The sequence below is a fragment of the Leucoraja erinacea genome, chromosome 8 (assembly GCF_028641065.1).
Source record: "Leucoraja erinacea ecotype New England chromosome 8, Leri_hhj_1, whole genome shotgun sequence".
Classification (NCBI taxonomy): domain Eukaryota; kingdom Metazoa; phylum Chordata; class Chondrichthyes; order Rajiformes; family Rajidae; genus Leucoraja; species Leucoraja erinaceus.
Window position 1 is genome coordinate 57,754,784 of NC_073384.1, and position 14,249 is coordinate 57,769,032.

General features: G+C 41.3%; 1 protein-coding gene across 3 annotated transcripts in view; it reads right to left on the reverse strand.

Annotated features, from left to right (window-relative positions):
* The window catches only part of flvcr1 (FLVCR heme transporter 1), a 30,183-nt gene extending 18,481 nt beyond the window's left edge, over nt 1-11,702 (reverse strand). For all 3 annotated transcript variants that reach the window (XR_008723923.1, XR_008723924.1, XM_055639765.1), the window contains exons 1-3: nt 10,852-11,702; nt 3,572-3,716; nt 1,628-1,765 (exon numbers count right to left, since the gene is read on the reverse strand). Coding sequence is in view for 1 of the 3 variants with exons in the window: in XM_055639765.1 (XP_055495740.1) it covers nt 1,628-1,765; nt 3,572-3,716; nt 10,852-11,499 (931 nt within the window). In the remaining 2 variants the exon portion in view is untranslated. The remainder of the gene's footprint in view (nt 1-1,627; nt 1,766-3,571; nt 3,717-10,851) is intronic.
* Nucleotides 11,703-14,249: the final 2,547 nt, after the last annotated feature.

Below are 14,249 nucleotides of genomic sequence, written 5' to 3' on the forward strand. Positions count from 1 at the left end.
ATTCACGACAGCGTATCAACAAGCAGTTGATTCCAAAATAGAAAAGGTTAGTTAGATTAGTTGAAGAACAGAGCCCGTGTCCTTGGATTGTTTGTGGTAATGAATCCAGATAGAAATAGAAGTGACCGTGCAGAGAAATGGATAGTAATGGAGGGGAAGATGGAATATGCAGGTGAAGTCGACAAGCACAAACTGAAAAATGAATACATGTTGCAACAACAACAGGTCCTTTTCACAATGGCAGGCAGTGACTAGTGGGGTACCGCAAGGCTCAGTGCTGGGACCCCAGCTATTTACAATATATGTTAATGATCTGGATGAGGGAATTGAAGGCAATATCTCCAAGTTTGCGGATGACACTAAGCTGAGGGGCAGTGTTAGCTGTGAGGAGGATGCTAGGAGACTGCAAGGTGACTTGGATAGGCTGGGTGAGTGGGCAAATGTTTGGCAGATGCAGTATAATGTGGATAAATGTGAGGTTATCCATTTTGGTGGCCAAAACGGGAAAGCAGACTATTATCTAAATGGTGGCCGATTGGGAAAGGGGGAGATGCAACGAGACCTGGGTGTCATGGTACACCAGTCATTGAAGGTAGGCATGCAGGTGCAGCTGGCAGTAAAGAAAGCGAATGGTATGTTAGCTTTCATTGCAAAAGGATTTGAGTATAGGAGCAGGGAGGTTCTACTGCAGTTGTACAGGGTCTTGGTGAGACCACACCTGGAGTATTGCGTACAGTTTTGGTCTCCAAATCTGAGGAAGGACATTATTGCCATAGAGGGAGTGCAGAGAAGGTTCACCAGACTGATTCCTGGGATGTCAGGACTGTCTTATGAAGAAAGACTGGATAGACTTGGTTTATACTCTCTAGAATTTAGGAGATTGAGAGGGGATCTTATAGAAACTTACAAAATTCTTAAGGGGTTGGACAGGCTAGATGCAGGAAGATTGTTCCCGATGTTGGGGAAGTCCAGGACAAGGGGTCACAGCTTAAGGATAAGGGGGAAATCCTTTAAAACCGAGATGAGAAGAACTTTTTTCACACAGAGTGGTGAATCTCTGGAACTCTCTGCCACAGAGGGTAGTTGAGGCCAGATCATTGGCTATATTTAAGAGGGAGTTAGATGTGGCCCTTGTGGCTAAGGGGATCAGGGGGTATGGAGAGAAGGCAGGTACGGGATACTGAGTTGGATGATCAGCCATGATCATATTGAATGGCGGTGCAGGCTCAAAGGGCCGAATGGCCTACTCCTGCACCTAATTTCTATGTTTCTAACAAAGTCTTTGGTTAATCTTGTAAATAGCTGCAAGACTGAAGCTTGCATCATAACTGGATGTTGAATGTATTCCAAATTCAAACCTTGCCTCTACAGAAGGAAAACTGTGGATAATTGTAAGTACTTTTCTGTGCGGCTGGTTACACCATATTATTTTGGTACTTCTTGCAATTCTGGTGCTGTGATTTCTACATCTTGATATCTGTGATAGTCTACAAATGGAAGACTAATACTAGAAACTTTTAACTGTTATAAAAAACAGTAGATCACATTGAGAACTAACCAAAATAAATCAGAGTTAAAACGTGGAATGTTTGATATTAAAATTCAGAAGTAAAACAAAAATTCTTACCATAACTAAGTAACAGTAGCACAAATGGTACACTCTTAAACAAATTTACAATCGACTGTTTGTAGGAATACTCATCAGGATTATCCAAAAGCACTGCTTGGGACTGGCTTGGAGGAAGTGGAGGCCTGTCTTTAAATACTATGTGGGGAAAAAGAAGAAACAAAGAAAAGCAAGTCAAGTGTCAGCTTACACAAATATAAAAATGGACTGTATAGCCCAGGCAAGGTTTAATGCAATGGTATCAAAAGGATAAAATTCTCATAACCAAGACAATTTCATGAAGATTTAAATTTTATCTTTTCATTTCTAGACATACTACCAACTTTAATTAGCATTTGCTCTAGCCACAAAGTAACTACATAGAAAGCTTATAAAACCATAAAGAGTATCTATCATTGGTAAGTCAAGCAGAAACAAAGTTAACACCTAATGGATAAAAGTACTCCAGGCACAAGTAAAATCTATTCAGAAAAAATTGCAGACACGAGATAGTAAATAGTGTAACAAACCTAAACAAAGGAGTTATTTTTGATACTCATTTAGCAAACAAAAAACTCCATACTCACTGAACTGCATTTGTCTGGAACACACTCGAAAATTAGGGCTATTTGCATAATGCTTTTAATGTAATATTCAACATTTTAATATTTCAGAGCCATAACATCAAAAGACTAAAATTGGAGAAGCTCTAAGGAACTGAGAGATTGCAGGGTTTAACAATAGATATTAAGTCAAATATTGAAAGAATGGAAAAGGGCCTTAGTGGGCTCTTGGGTTTTCGTAGTGTCTGAAAAACTAGATAATGCTGAAGGGCCTCAAGCAGGATGCCAAAAGAGGAAAGACTGGGGAAATGGCATTGGAATTAATACATGTAGAGTTTTTACATTTCTACTCCAATTTGATGGCATTTACTTAAAGAAAAAATATAATCGCAGGATACCACTGACAGGAAGTGGTAGCAGTCATGGGTGAAACTTAGTTAGTTCAGGTTACCAGATTTTAAATCTCCTGCAGATTCACCATTGGTGATCATTTGAACTTATTCTTACAGCAGCAGGTATATCAAAGGGGTTTTAAAAGTCTCAATAGGATGCAATCCAGATAATATAAAAAGGTGCTAGTTGTTGAAGGATAAGCAGTGAGTGAGGTTTATTTAGGCACAAGCTACTCAGAGGCTGAGATTTTGAACAAAAACAATTTGCTAGTGAAACTAGGATCAGGCAGCTTCTTTGGTGGGAATGAACAGACTAAGTTTTTGATCAGGACCCTTCACAACACATTTGCTGCCTGATCTGCATGTTCCTCCAATACCTGTTTGTGCTTTGTTTATTTACCTGTGACTCTTATTTACAATTTAGTCTCAAATAAAAACCGGAAGACACATCTATTCCAATATAATGTATAACGAGTTACTGGTTTTCTTTGGTTAGATGCTTGTTCATCAAATAATTCTCTTAATTTGGTGTTTGTTTCTCACATTTTTTAGTTTCTCTATGATCGGTGGGTCGAGGATTATGGGGGAAAGGCAGGAAAGTGGGGTTGAGTCAAAGATCAGATCAGCTGTGAAATTATTTAATGTTGGACCTGTCTTGAAACCATGAGGTGTCTATCTGAAAGTTCAAATAACACTAATACTTTAAGGTCTGTTACAAAATGGAGGGCTTTTTAAATCTACTTTGTAAAAAGAATAAATAGATCCACCTAGGTCACTAGACCTACATCAGTAGTTATCAGAATATCAAGGATCAGTGTGCCCCTGCATTCATGTTAACCAAATATTAACAAATTAAAATACAAACTACAAATATTGTACATGAAATATAAAGACTTGCAGGTCCTTGAATAAAGAACATTCAGTGGTGGAATTGATATATGGGGTGGAGACATGAGTCAAAGTAACCAGATGCATTCACTTGGTGTTTGAATAAAATCCCGGCAGCGTACCTGCGACAACCAGGATGAATAACAATGTGGCTATTGCTGCTGTTCCATAGAACAATATACTTATGTTGTTTGCCATCAAATCAAGATCATCTGGAGTATTAGGCACCAAAATTGGAGGTAAAAGAAAGCCAAAAGCCACACCAAGCTGTGAAACAAAGAAAAAAACCAAAATATTATGAAAATGACATTCACGGCTATTTAAATAAAGAATCCACGTACGAACCAGAGTTATAACTGACACGTGAAATTGCAATGCATGGATAAGAGCAGGGGGGGGGGGGGGGGGGGGGGGGGGAGGAGGAGACCATCAGCCTGGACTTCACTTCCCATCTCCACTCAGGTACACCTCTAACCTGACGGTAACTTAGCTTCTAGAGTCCTTTACATATATCCAATAAATCCTCCACCCCTAATGGAGAAAACAAAGTGTATTTGGCATACATTAAAATCTCTGTAAGGCATGGAGATCTTGAACATCAGAGACATAGCAGGTTGAGGAGCTAGGGTGGGATTTGTATATTGGAATGAAGATCAAAGTATCTATAGGATAGAAGCAAATCTAGCTTCATTATCACAAAGAAAGTTGATGACGGAGGTTTGGGGTAATTTAGGACGGCAGCAGTTTTGGTTGGCGTCAAGTTTATAGAGGATAGAAAAGTCTAGCAAGGACAACAATTGAATAGTTGTCAGAAAGTAACAAAGGAGCTAAGCGTTTCTGTTAAGATATGTCGACCGTGTAGAAACAGGCTGTTTTCTGAAAGCTGTGTGGTCACTTTTACATAGCAATCCACATACATTTTAAATGTTATTTAAATTAACCTCAAATACTCAACCCTCAAATATATTATAAAAGTTTTGAGTTCTCTAAAATAAGAAAAAGTAACCGAGAAAACTAAATCCACCACTTATCTCACCGAACCATGAATCTCTAATCTTCCTCGCATAATTCAATGGCATGCACTACAGGTACAGAAGACGACCAGAGGTTAATCTGGGCAATATCAGGTGGTGAGAAAGGGAGTTTTAATAATGGGCCAGTTCTGTGGATTGAAATTCGATAATATCAAAACTTAAAGGTTGCCCAGCCATTGTGTCAAATTTCTGGGATGCGAGTGATATCAAGGGAGCAGAACCCATGGCAGCGAAAGAAGTTAATTTTGCCAGTCTTCTCCATATTCTACGTAGGAAATGTATGCCCCTTCAGTACAGACTAAGCAGCACGGCACCTTACAATAGAGGAGTAGGAAGGTATTCAACGAGAGGTTGGCAAAACATTACCAGCACATGGAATATATTATGCCAAAGCACAATCAGAACTAGAGAATGATATCAGAGTTTGCGCAAGGACTCTGCAAATGAAATGTAGCTAGCCCCATTTAGGTCATCTCCCCTGCAGCCCTGCAATTATTTTTTTTCAAATCAAGACTGGCATGTAGTCAAAATGAATGGGACTAAGAAATTATTCTCTAAAATGACAAGAAGTCATGTCAGATACACGAAGAATGAAATGCAGCTGGAATCTAACAATCCAGCTAGATAAAGGACAAGAGTGGGAGGAAGTTTAGAAAGTCAGATTTGTCAAGTTGTCTATAAAAATGGAGGATAGTTTACCACAATCAAGGTTGCAAAGAATGATCAAGCTCCGTTTTTATACGTGATTCAGAGGTCTTCCATTTTCGTCAACCAAGCATTTTTCATTCATGTGTCTGATGGAGGTTCCAAACTCATTTACTTTACTTCTTACACTTCTGCATACTACTCTTTCCTTGAGAACCATGTCTAAACTCCCATTATCCTCATTTTCAATCCCATCAACTTCTCTCAACTATACTGTCTAATTTGTATTGTGCTGCTCCTTTAACACTTCTGTGCCCCATGGCATTTCAGAGTGTTTCATGGGAATGAGTGATGACTCAATGCTAGGTCAGTTGTACAGACTAAGAGTCCCAGCGGCAAAGTGATCAGCAGATCACAAAACTCAGGGCCATGGCAACTGAAGGCACCAATAAAGAGTAAATATAGTTTGGGATGATCAACATGCAATAATGTCAGACAGCAGAGCTGGCAGAAATTAAGAGATGAGGGGATTTAAATTTGAAAATCACTATTTAAAATCAAACTGTCTTTCACCTGGAATCACTGAACGTCAGTGAGCTAATGCCAGGAAGAGGAATGAATGGGACTAAATTTAGCATAACATTAAATTCACCAAGATTAGAATTAAGAAAACATTTCAAATAACCACATCTGGGAGGCAAGAGCAGCATAACTCAAGCAGATGCAAAGTTGGAGTAAGAGATGTCACAGATTTGAAATAATCTCCTTTAACTGGTTGGAGATTAATCTCATTGTTAAACAAGACAATAGGGCTAGCCAGTAAGAATCTTTCCAACTGCAAGCAGTAAGCAGTTGAAAGGGGAGAAATTGGTGATTTCTTTAACAGACACTCATCCATTATTTAGCAGGGGTAAATTTCACATCTTGGCTAATAGCTTGCCAAAATCTTCATTCAATGAGAACATTGGCTATTTTGTTGAGATACCAAGATGTAATTGACAAAGCAAAACTAAACATGTCGTTGACTCGACTGATTTCTGAAGTAACTCAATAAGTAACTGAAATGCCAACAACCAGTGAACAATTTTCAGGAACGGGCAGTTCAGGGGAAAGTGGTATTCTCCAACCTAAATCAATCCTGCATCTTAAAACCCCACAACACAAATCTGTAAAGAGATAAAATACTGCGGCACTTCCAATATCTGTTGACACAATTATAACTGATGATGATGATGCAATGTCATCTGAATGGCACAAAAAAAAGAGAATGTAGAAATCACCCTATTTATTCAACAAAACGCCATTTAAAAATATTTCATGGTGTATTGGTTGCATCCATGCAAATGTTGCCTCATGTCCAAGTGAAGATAATTAAATAACCTCAAACTCAAAAAGTGAAAACAGTTTGAATTTAACACTTCTAAAAATGCAAATGCAGAAGTATCCAATTGGTCAAAAGATGAAAGTACAATTTCTAATCTGGGTCAAATCAGTCAACTTGGACCAAAGTGGAAGCTGCAGGTGCAAATGGGTATTGGTAGCCTTAAACTATTTTTGTCAGTTTCCTCCAATAAACCATAATGATTGCCTACATACGTGGAAATCTTAACTGTCATGACTGGTCCTCACCTGACATGATAATTCTACCAGAATTAAGCAGCATAGCAAAACTCTACCCAACTTTCCTCATGAAGAAAAGCCTAGACCATAACACATGTTACTCCAATCAGTTAAGATTCTTCTTCCTCCCCCCTCCAATCCAGATATAGAGTCAGGATGATGAAGGGATGGCAGGAATAAAACAAGAACAAAAATTGACACTGGAATTCTCTGCCTCTGTCCTTAAAGATGATTTAGGACAGAGTTGCTCCTAAGTCAAGTAATATGTCAGGACATCTAACGACCTCAGGGAAAATGTGAAGGTTGTCGGTGATGCAGCAAATAGAATCACTTTGTGGTTGCCATGAAACTATACAGCATCACACTTTAACTCAGCATCAAAAAAACAGATCAGCAGGAGGTACTCAGCATTTGTGATGGGATTTGAAGAGTCAGTTTTGGGTGGAGACCTGCATCTGGACTGAAAGAGTGATGGTAAACTAGACAGTATAAGGGACGGGGCAAGAGCTAGCAAGCAATTGGCGGATACAGGAGAGGACAGTCTGATTGTAAGGCGACAGGTGAGGGAGGGAGGGAAGGGTGGAGATCGGCTGAGAGCTGATGATGTGAACAAAGGCCTACAGATTCTGGAATCGGATTAGGAGGGTGACAAGTTAAATTCAATGAGGTGTGGCGGCAAATGAGGGAAACAGAAGAGGACAGAAACCTTTGGGGGAAGTGGATCCAGTGGGAGGAGTGATGGGAAAGGGTTAAAAGCAGAATGATATGCAGTTGGGGATAAGGTGGAGAGAAGGGGATAAGAGAGGGAACCAGGGTAGATAAGAGGATAGAGATATGGTTGGTTTGTGAACTACCCAGGTGGAATACAAGGTGCTGTTCCTCTAGTTTGTGTTTAGCCTCATCCTGGCAGTGGAGGAGGCAGAGGATGGACAGCTCAGTATGACTCATGTATCTACTTCAACTCAATGGTTTTGATCTTTGATTGCGGATGTCAAATGGCCCTCTGGACTTTACTGATTAGTAATCAACTAATGTGTACCAAGCTCCAAATGTATAAATGAAAAATTCCAGAGCGTTGTGTTGTCTAGTACTTCATGTTCTATATTTTAGCAAATATTTAAAAACAGATCCAGGAACTCTATCAAACAATCTAATAGGAACTGTATCCTGAGAGGAGTATCCAACTAACCAGACCTTTCAGTCAACTTGGCTGAGCATGTGCCTTCTTCACTTGTTATTTGCTAATCAGTGTGTTGCTTCAGATCCCAACGGCAACTAACATCTTTTCTTGTTAGTTCCCACAATGGATTGGGTGATTTTGGTGAAATCAGGCACAATCTTTTACCATTCCCAGTAGGCTTCTTACCTCACTTGGGCTGCATGGAGCACTGATATCCAAGTATGCCAATTAAGATTGCAGGGTAGTTTTGAAATTCTGCTGAAGAAATTCCATTATTACATTGTCAAAGCGTCCACATTCTCAGATATATACCTGGATTCGGGAGCCGATTCTATGTTATTCTTCCATGAGGTCAAGTTTCAAAAAAAAAGTGTTGGCTCCAAACTTCAGTCATTAGCCATGAGATGCATTATTCAACCAGAATTACCTGCCACCGAACAAATGATTTCACCATTGGTTGGTTATAGGCACTCTTGTTGAGTAAGCTGTACTTACTCCAGTGTCTATCACTTCTTGCACAAGGATGCTCAACGTGGCTAGTTGGCTCACCAGTGATTTGGGCAGGTTACATGACGATATGGTTCATTTGTCACCCATGTTGAATTAGGTTTTATACAGACAGATTATTGTCCTCTGGCTGTATTCCTTGGGATATCTTCTTCCAAAGATTTGACATGCCGACATTTATTCTGGAAATGGCAATGACTTAGCATCGTTCCGTAAATTGATTTTGTTTACTGAACAATTTGCAGTTTAGCTCTGGTTTAACAGGATTTTCATCCTCCTTGTAGGGTCATTATGGTAAGATTCATTTGAAGATTCCATTTTGCTTCGTGGAACTGTGTATTTTGCTAGTCATGGAACATTTTGCTATGCTGTTGTGAGTGCGAGTACATTTCTGTATTCTATGCCTGAAGCTTGCAAGTCAGAAGTTTCCAATGTTCCATCTATGCCCAGTACTATTATGGATAGTGTCACATTTATGAATTCACATTCAGCACACTGCTGCTAATTGATTGAAGCTGAAAGATGCATGTTTAGTGCCTCACTTGATTTCATTCTAGACAGGCTGATCATTCTATGATCTTCCGCAAAATATTTCTCTGCTGCATCATAGTAGCTTGCCTCACCTGTTATTGATAATTTAACATTAAAAACATAATGGCACTTTAAAAAAAAAAAGATGTGTCTGTTATGTTTGACGTAATTTAAAAAATCAAAATGTCTGAATCCATTTTATCCATCAGGATGAAAAATCTGATCGCCTTCTGAATGAAACTGAATGGTGGAATTCTTCGTCGATCATTCCTTGAATATTTTTAAACCATTTTTAAAGTTCAGAAGCACAGCACAGAAATTTTCTGGAATTTTCCTTTTATTAATAATTTTTATTTGTCAGATTTTAAGAGAAAATAGAAGACATGTTAAAGCATACAAACAGTAACAAAAATGTCTGATTAAAGTGCACACCAAATACCTCAAAGACACCTTAAGCAAAAAAGGTAAAAGCAGGAGGGTGAAAAATATAAATTAGGAAAAGATCAGTATAATATAATTCAGAATTATTTTATTAGTTAACAGCAAGAAAGTAAGAAAGAGGACACCCGGGGCACAGAAACAGCCATGGCTCAAAATAAAGGGGGAAGGGACTTTGCAAACTTACTCTCATAATCCCCCTCAAAATTGCCTTGCCTACACAAATTTGCCTTCCAAAACAGGAAAGAGGAAGAAATCTGACATGATCAAAGGGCAGGATTGTTTTTTGAAAACCCCCCAGATTATCATGTCCCGAGTTCAACGAGATCTCGCAAAACAAGCCAAGAACGGAGACTAGATTCCTTCGGAATTTCACTGGCTAACGGTGGAAAACAGACAATTTGGTTGTGATTTGTCAGATCTAAACTGCCCACGACAATGACCTGGCGCCGGAGGGCTTGGACACAACTGCTGGTTTAATCTTGAATGGCATTTTCCTTTAGTGAATGTGAATAGTACTCCCAGTTAAGAGTCTCGGTTTTCGCACCATTATTGATAGCGTAAATGATCGCATTGCCCACGTAGTCAACAATGGACACAGCATATTAATTACCGTAGGTAGAGTAAATGATAATCAGGATACCGAGTTCCATAGCAATTTGCTGTGAACATCCGTCTTCTTTGCAATCACCTATGCGACATCTCCCGCAAAACATGGACTGCAATCCACTCCGTAATGCATGCATATTATGATTACGTTTTGTCCACAACTCAACAGCAAATGTGGCTTGGATGTCGAGGTTGGATAAAGAGTGCAAATGGAGACACTGAGACCGAACAAAAGATAAAGCCAACCTCGGGGAAAGGCTGGGGCGGGAAATGCGTCGAATAATAACGCTTGCGATTGTGTTTGTGGGGAGGAGACCTGCATTAACCGCGCCACGCGTAGACTTTCCAGTGCGGGTGGTCTAAGAGGACAGTAATTCAAGGTGGCTCCTCCTCAAAATAATCTCTTTCAAATTACAGACGATGGGGGACATTTATTGATGTCAATTTTTTTTTTGTATTAAAAAAAGCTGCATCGCTACCACATCGTTGCGGGATGGCGCCTTCTAGAACATTCGCAGGCCCGGAAAATCCCGGGGGAGGGGCGTGATGGTGGAAAGCGAAGGACGGAGCTTGTCCGTCGGTGTGCGAAGGCAGCTGGCGATGGTTGCCAGCGCAGGGAGGAGGAGGAGGAGGAGGAGGATGGGGGAATGGCGAAGGAAGCTGCTCTCCAACCATCGCACCGCCGCCCGATAAACCCGCTCCGTAAAGTTACGCTCCGCTCCGACTTACAGTCGCCAACATTTTTCTCGCAGCGGGACGACGCGACACTGGCGGCGGGAAGCTGCGCCCCTCCTCCCGCCACACGGACAGATGGCAGCGCTCAGCACCTCTTCCTTACCTGGTTGCCGAGGACGGCGGAGGCGCACGCCGTGGAAACCTCTCTGGGCCCGAACCATACGGAGGCCACTCGAGAGGGCAGCCCAAGGATAAAAATCTGAGCGATGGAACAGACCGTCTGGGCGAACATGGTCACCCCAAACAGATCTCGCCTTACGCTTGCGATTTTGAGCCAAGCTCCGATGCAGTTGAGGCCGGAGCCCAGCAGCGCCACGATCCTCAAGCCCTTCTTGTCGAGCAGCCAGGCGGCGGGGAAGATGAGGGGCACGTAGACGAGCATGTAGACCACCGACAGCCAGTCGATCTGCTCGTACGACACTTGGTAGAAAGTGCTGAAGATGTTGGAGATGATGCTGTACTGGATCCACTGGAAGGCGTTCACCATGGAGTAGAGGCTGAACACGATCAGGATCAGGAACCTGGTGCAGTAAACCCGGCTCTGGAGCGGCTTCACGTCGCCGGTTAACATGGCCTCTCTTTCTTCCGGAGACCGAATACCTTTCTCGTTTTTCCCTTCTTCGCGCTCCATCGCTTCGACATGGCCATTAATGCCATTGATGGCCAGACTTTTGCTGCAAAGATCGGATGTCTTCGTTGAGGCAGGACATCCTGTTCCGTCGACGTCCACCATTGTCACGCTTTGTTTCATTTTTTGAACAGGTTTTTTTTTCCCGAAGCTAACTGAGATATATACCACTTTTGTAAATTTATACAAGCGGTTTATATCTCAACTTGAAAATTAAAATCTGCTTGTGTGTGTGGGTATATTATCTGGATGAAACTCTATTATAGAGTGTGCAGTCGATCTCCGGCTGGGTATAACCTTGCGGAAGCTTCCTAAGTGAATGAGACGGAGACCGGGAGGCAGCGGTTTATCAAGCGCTGACGTTGGCCGCTGGAGGGGTGGGGCGATGATTGGCAGCTGCTCCGGGCCAATCGAACCCTCCGTCGGGGACCAATGCGACTCCCGACCAATCAGGCGGCGAGGCGGGAGGAGGGCTGGTCCTGCCGAGCAACCTATTGGCCAATCAGACGCCCATGCTCAAGGAGAGGGCGGATGGTTGACGGCCGAGCGGACCAGTCGGCAGCCGGAGTGAGAGGAGGGCGGGTCTAACTGAACAACCCATTAGCCAAACAGGCGCCGGGGCGGGTTCAGCGGAGCAGCCCATTGGCCAATCAACCCAAAGGGGCGGTTGCATGATTGACAGCTGACGGGGCCAATCAGCCGCCTAGCTGAGAGGAGGGTGGGACAAGCGGAGCCGCCTGTTAACCAATCGGATAGCCACCGAAAGGGGCGATAGATGACTGACGTCTGCGTGGGCGAATCAGCCGCCGAGTTAGAAGGAAGGCGGCACAATCTACTCGTTATGGAGAGGGCGGGTCATTGAGGCCCGAGCGGACCAATCAAATGTGCCGCTGAACGAAATGATTGGCCCCCGGTTTGTCCTATGAGTTGCCAGTGATCGGACTGACGGGGGGGGGAAAGAAAATGCAATTTTCTATTAAGATATTTTTAATGCAAAATATTAACAAAGAAGTTGCACAAATCCACCTGATTGCCAGGGATTTAGATTCTATACCTTTGATGTTAATTTAATGTGAGAAACTGAAACACCGCTTTGAGCTGGTGCTTCCAGTAAACCAGATACCTAATCTGCTGACGTAACATCATTGTTCCTCCGCTGAAGTAAAACAAATGTTAGATGTTGCATTCTGCACAATATTATCAGCAATTCGTAAACCTTGCAGTCGTTTGCGGAATTATGGTTGTTTTTTTGTAGTTGCTTTCAAAATATGGGATAAAGCGTGTGCAAGAGCATCTACTTTGGATTTATTTTTAAAATGGTTGTTAGGATCATGTGCCTGTCGAATGCGATTTTATCCCGTGACCCAAATGGCGAAATAACTAATATTCACGCTTTATTTTTGAGAAATGCATAATTTAATGTATTTTTGGTGCAATCAAGCACAAGAACAATGCTTTGAAAACCCCCCACATTTTTGCAGCAGGATTCATGTGGAATTCAAATTATTAAAATAATCGAGTTGAAAATGATACCATGGAACATCAGTTTTTTTAAATGTCTCTGCAATGGCAAGATTTTTTTCTTGGTTGAATCGGCCATTCTCATTTCATTCGTCTAATTACTAATCCTAAACAAAATAAACAGCACAACTCATTTCCAAAATGCGCCATGAATTCCACAATATGTAAATATATAGAATTGGAGAGTCGTTTTTCAGAACTTTGATCAGGAGTTCATTGTCTCATTTGTTGTAGATAAAAGCAAGATGTTACAAAGCAACATTGCAAGAGTAGATAGATACTCAACATGTGTAGTAACTATAATTTATAATAATGTTAAGGAAAGACAAGAACCTATACTTTGGAACAAAAATAGCTATATGTAATCCATGAGAAGTTGCGAAGAGCAGAGATTTGGGATTGCATGTTTAAAAATGCTTTTAAAAACCCAGATAAACAGCCAAATAACAACACATGAATTGTCCTTGCTCTACAATGTAAAACATCTAGGAGGCTGACAAAGTTTGAACTGTGGACTGTTCATGGTGGCCAGATTAATGCAGCGTGCACTAGACTAATCCAAAGCTTGGCACCCACTATGTCAAGATTTCATGTGGCAGCATTGTTTCTATTGCATGCACATCAGGCACATTTGAACATTATATTGTTACCACCCAGTGTTTTTCCCATGATGTCGAAAATGCAGATTATGCTGCAACAAAATGAAGGAGTCAATCTCGTGACAGTACCAGCAGGATTCATAACCTGCAATGTTCTTTGTATTTGGTTGCACACAAGGTGGAATTTGAAGGAATAAAATCCCCTCGATATATGGTGCACAAGGATTTGACATGCTGCTGTTGTGCAGTCAACAATACCATCTTACAAGACAAGTCTACTGTCTGCTGTTATGCACCTCTATCCATTGAATCCTGGCACAAGAGGCATTTTGTTAATTATTTTTGAATATATCATCTAGACTCTTGACCCTATTCTTCCAGTCAATTAGATATTGGCTGATATGTGCCCAAAACCAACTTTGTTCCATATACCTATAACGAAAATCCTTTTCACTTTCAAAGTGTCCCAGCCTCATAAACGTTTAGCATTTAAGTTTCAAATTTCCACTACAAATTTTGATGAAGAAATATTTTGCTGATTTCAGTCTGAAACATTATACAACTATGGAGTACATTTTGTGAGATGTTGCAAATGTCACTTACTCCAACACACATATCTCACATAATGTTCCTTGATAGCATTTAAAAAGGAAAACTGCTTTCTGAATGCCCAGGGCTGATGTGGCTTCAGCTAAGATCCTTGTCCTCTTTCCACATTTTGCCCTATTTTGAGTATCCTTTTCTCAATCTGCC